The sequence below is a fragment of the Pundamilia nyererei genome, unplaced genomic scaffold, assembly GCF_000239375.1.
Source record: "Pundamilia nyererei isolate P.nyererei 1_Seehausen unplaced genomic scaffold, PunNye1.0 scaffold00004, whole genome shotgun sequence".
Classification (NCBI taxonomy): Eukaryota; Metazoa; Chordata; class Actinopteri; order Cichliformes; family Cichlidae; genus Pundamilia; species Pundamilia nyererei.
In genome coordinates, this window is record NW_005187405.1 from 3,989,680 (window position 1) to 3,993,297 (window position 3,618).

General features: G+C 37.2%; 1 protein-coding gene across 21 annotated transcripts in view; it reads right to left on the reverse strand.

Annotated features, from left to right (window-relative positions):
- Positions 1–13: 13 nt before the first annotated feature.
- mbnl1 (muscleblind-like splicing regulator 1) overlaps positions 14–3,618 on the reverse strand; it is a 39,079-nt gene continuing 35,474 nt past the window's right edge. For 12 of the 21 annotated variants that reach the window (XM_005721250.2, XM_005721248.2, XM_005721246.2 and 9 more), the window contains 3 exons: positions 3,192–3,236; positions 2,363–2,434; positions 14–2,182 (listed from right to left, as the gene is read on the reverse strand). In XM_005721250.2, coding sequence (XP_005721307.1) covers positions 2,378–2,434; positions 3,192–3,236 — 102 coding nt within the window. In that variant the 3' untranslated portion in view covers positions 14–2,182; positions 2,363–2,377. The remainder of the gene's footprint in view (positions 2,183–2,362; positions 2,435–3,191; positions 3,237–3,618) is intronic. The other 9 variants (XM_005721252.2, XM_005721251.2, XM_005721249.2 and 6 more) reach the window with 2 other exon arrangements.

A 3,618-nucleotide genomic window follows, 5' to 3' on the forward strand; every position in this document is an offset into this window, starting at 1 on the left:
GTTGGTTAAAATAGTTTTTGTGTGTGTGTGTGTGTTTGATTTTTTTGTTGTTTTTTTCTTGTTAAACTCAGAGACCGCTGCCGTGCAGCAAATCAATTGATCTCGTTCCTCGTATCAAAAAGTCTTCTCATCAACAACAACAACAAAAAATTAACTGACAATGTAACACAACTGAAAAAGACATCCAGCTATATGAATGAAGTGAATATTTAAAACTAACACATTATCATTTATATGGTTTGAAAAAAAGTTATGAATGTCATTCTACCTCAACATCTACAACGGCTATATCAATGTTGTCAAGTAATATATAGTAAGGCAAAAACAAAACAACAAAAAAAAAGAAAAATAATCTAAAACTACATACATCAAATAGATTCAAATTCTTAAGTAGTACATAACACATAAGTTCAATGAAATTTAAGAGAGTAATTGTTATTGTTACAGAGCGAGAGAGAGAAAAAAAAAGATCATAAGCGGCATGTGAGAGAACTATAAAACATCATTGGTGTTCTTTACCTGCACGGTGATTGAGAGTACATTTGATTGGGCGAGGACCCATTAACTGTAATCTAAGGCTTTGTTAGGTACATTACAATCGGTAAAGACACGCTGCTGTGAAAAACATAAATCAAGACACATGAATGAAAGATGATAAACCTTTTTCCTTAATTGTTTCAGCCTCTGCAGAGATGTCTCTGTATTCACCCACTGTGGATAAGTTTGAGAGAAAAAAAACAAACTGTGCTTTGGTTTCCATAGTCAGATCTATGCGTGGATGAAAACCTTTGTGTTTTTGCATGAGATACAAGGCAAACGTTTGAACGTGTTGTACTTCCTCAGAAAATCAAAAATGAAAGTTCACTTGGGATGGGATGTGAAATTAAAATATGGCGACTGGACAAATAATCGTTCAAGTGCACATGTGGTTTAAATGACCTACTAGACCTTTGGGCTTGTTGTTTAAAGTTCGCATCCACACATGGCTCAACAGTGCTTCTTGGGAGACACAGTTTAAGAGCTGCTCCTCTTTACAAGAGGGGGAAACACGGTAACGCAATGTCAATTGAAGCTACACCCTCTACTTTGCCAGGCTTTAGAGTCAATGGACTTGTCCAGCGACTTAATTCCAAGAAGGAAAAACAACACTAGTCTATGAAAAAGAGTTATGACAAACTTTAGAAAAACCCTCCATTACTGATTCTAAACAAACAAAAAGGAACAAAAAAACCATCAAATACCAAACAAATTGATTTGGCAAGAAACCCACTTCTAAAACTGATTAATTTGAGAAAAGAAAAAGTTAAAAAACACTCACAATGGAGATTTTTAAAAACAAAACAATACAAAAAAAGAAAAAAAAAGAGCCATACAAAACTTTTACCTTCGGTAAACAAATAACACTGCTGAGATAACACTCTGGTTTTAGCTGTATGGCCTTTATAGCACATAACGAGGTGAGAAAAGCTAGCCTGGCTGTGCTTTCAAGGTACACAGGTATGTTGGTTTACCCAGAACATTCATATGTCCAAGACCCTCATGTCAACATCTAGTTTCACTAGTAGCTGTAAAAACACAATACTGTACATGCCTAATTCATTTGGCGAATAAAATCCTGTTAAAATCATTGTGCCTTTCAGATTTCAATTCAAATTCAAGGTGCATGTTTGCATTACTCTTGTAAACGCTGAAATATGGCTATCAATTAAAAAAAAAGAAAAATAATAATAATAATAATAAAGCAGAACAAATAAAAAAGGAAAGGAAATCTTGGTCTACTATTGTACCAGCACTTGATGTCGTCTCATGTAACAACGCTGTTGACCTTCTGTGCATGCGGTAATAATAATAATAACTAGAAGAAACTGAGTGCTATGATTCAATCCGACACAGAGGTATCATGTGAACGTTTCCCCCGCCGAGGGGGGGAGAGAGACACGCCGACCCTGGCAACAAGATATGCTCTTCTCTCAGCTGGATGTTGAATTTGACAGCAAATTCTTCTTGACATTGATATGTGGGAAGATGGCACAGATCATGTGTTGTACCCTTGATGTTTTCACGTGTGATGAGACGTGGCAGACCCTCCTTGTCCCACTGCTTGACATTCTGAAGGTTATGTACATAAAGGCTGAACTCTTTTTTTTTTGGCTTGGACGGTGCCAGCACACATTCATTTGATCTGCAAGAAACGGTGGATTTAGCTTAAATCAAACTGATGGTAAAGTGTGGTTAGAAGCTCTGTGCGCATACAAATTCAAGGGAAACTTGAAGCAGATAATATGAGTCACACAAATGGAGAAAAAAAACCAAACAACTTGTGATGAATAGAGAAAATGTGAGGGTTGAAATAGGAACTCACTGTTCTTGAGAGGAACTACATCTGAGTCAAGTACTTGTGACTACTCAGATGATCTGCAGATATTATTGGAATCTGGGGATAGAACAACAGACAAGAGATCAAATGAAGGATGCTGACGCGAAAACGGACAAAGCTGAGGCTGGCCGGCGCAAATAAGTACAGATCAACATATTTTAACATCATCTCCTCGCATTAAGATGAAGTTATTGCTGGAAAAAACAAAGACAAATATGACAAGCTGGGGAAAAAAAAGCAATTTGGCTACAGTTGTGGCACAACTGATGCAGACACTTCTGGATAGCAGGGAGAGAGGAGGAGTAAAAGGAAGGGAGACACGAGGTGGGAGTTTGGGGCGGGGGAGGTGGATGGGAAACTGTCAGTAAGGTGGCTTCCCCCATGCAAATCTAAGTCCTCCATGTTGTTGACCTGCACGCCTCGATAAAATGCATAAAACTAGTCCAGGATGAAGAACAGCTGCATAATGGTTCATCTTGACTGTTCATCAATCCTGTTTAATGGAAACCTATGATTATGCAATGCAGCTTGCTGCTTACAAAAAAACGCCTCCAACAGAACTGAACTTAACACACGCAGCAAGTCATCTTACAGACTGATTTTATAACTTTTTTTCCTGACATTAATAATGAGTATGTCCAGCTTTTTAACACAAAGAATATGGTAAAGCTTTGCTTTACGTGCTGGAAGAAGCAGCAGAAAAAAAAGAGAGGAAAAAAAAAAGCAAAGCACCAAAGGGCACAGATAGCAACTATTGCACAAGCTGTGCAAATGGCTCTAAAAATGTGGGGAAAAAACACTGCCTCATACATACCAATTGCATGTATTCGTTGGAAGTCAACTTTGATAAGGAAGAGTCCTCAAAATGGGAAAGGACAAAAATCGAGGTTACAATGAGGACACACATTAAAATACAATACAGCATGTTTTTGTTGTTGTTGTTGTTGTTTGCTCTTTTTAAACACAGGTATATAATCTAAGAAAAAGAGTTATAGTTAAAATGGACAAGTACTACTAGTTTATAGCACTGCTTGTGTTCACAAAACTTTATGTTGGACTGTAGTGTAGGCCAACAAGAGGGAGTCCTGCTGTTTACCCAACCCTTGCATTAACACACAAGCATTCCCAGATTATCCATGTGCACTGAGATAGATAGATAGATAGATAGATAGATAGATAGATAGATAGATAGATAGATAGATAGATAGATAGATAGATAGATAGATAGATAGATAGATAGA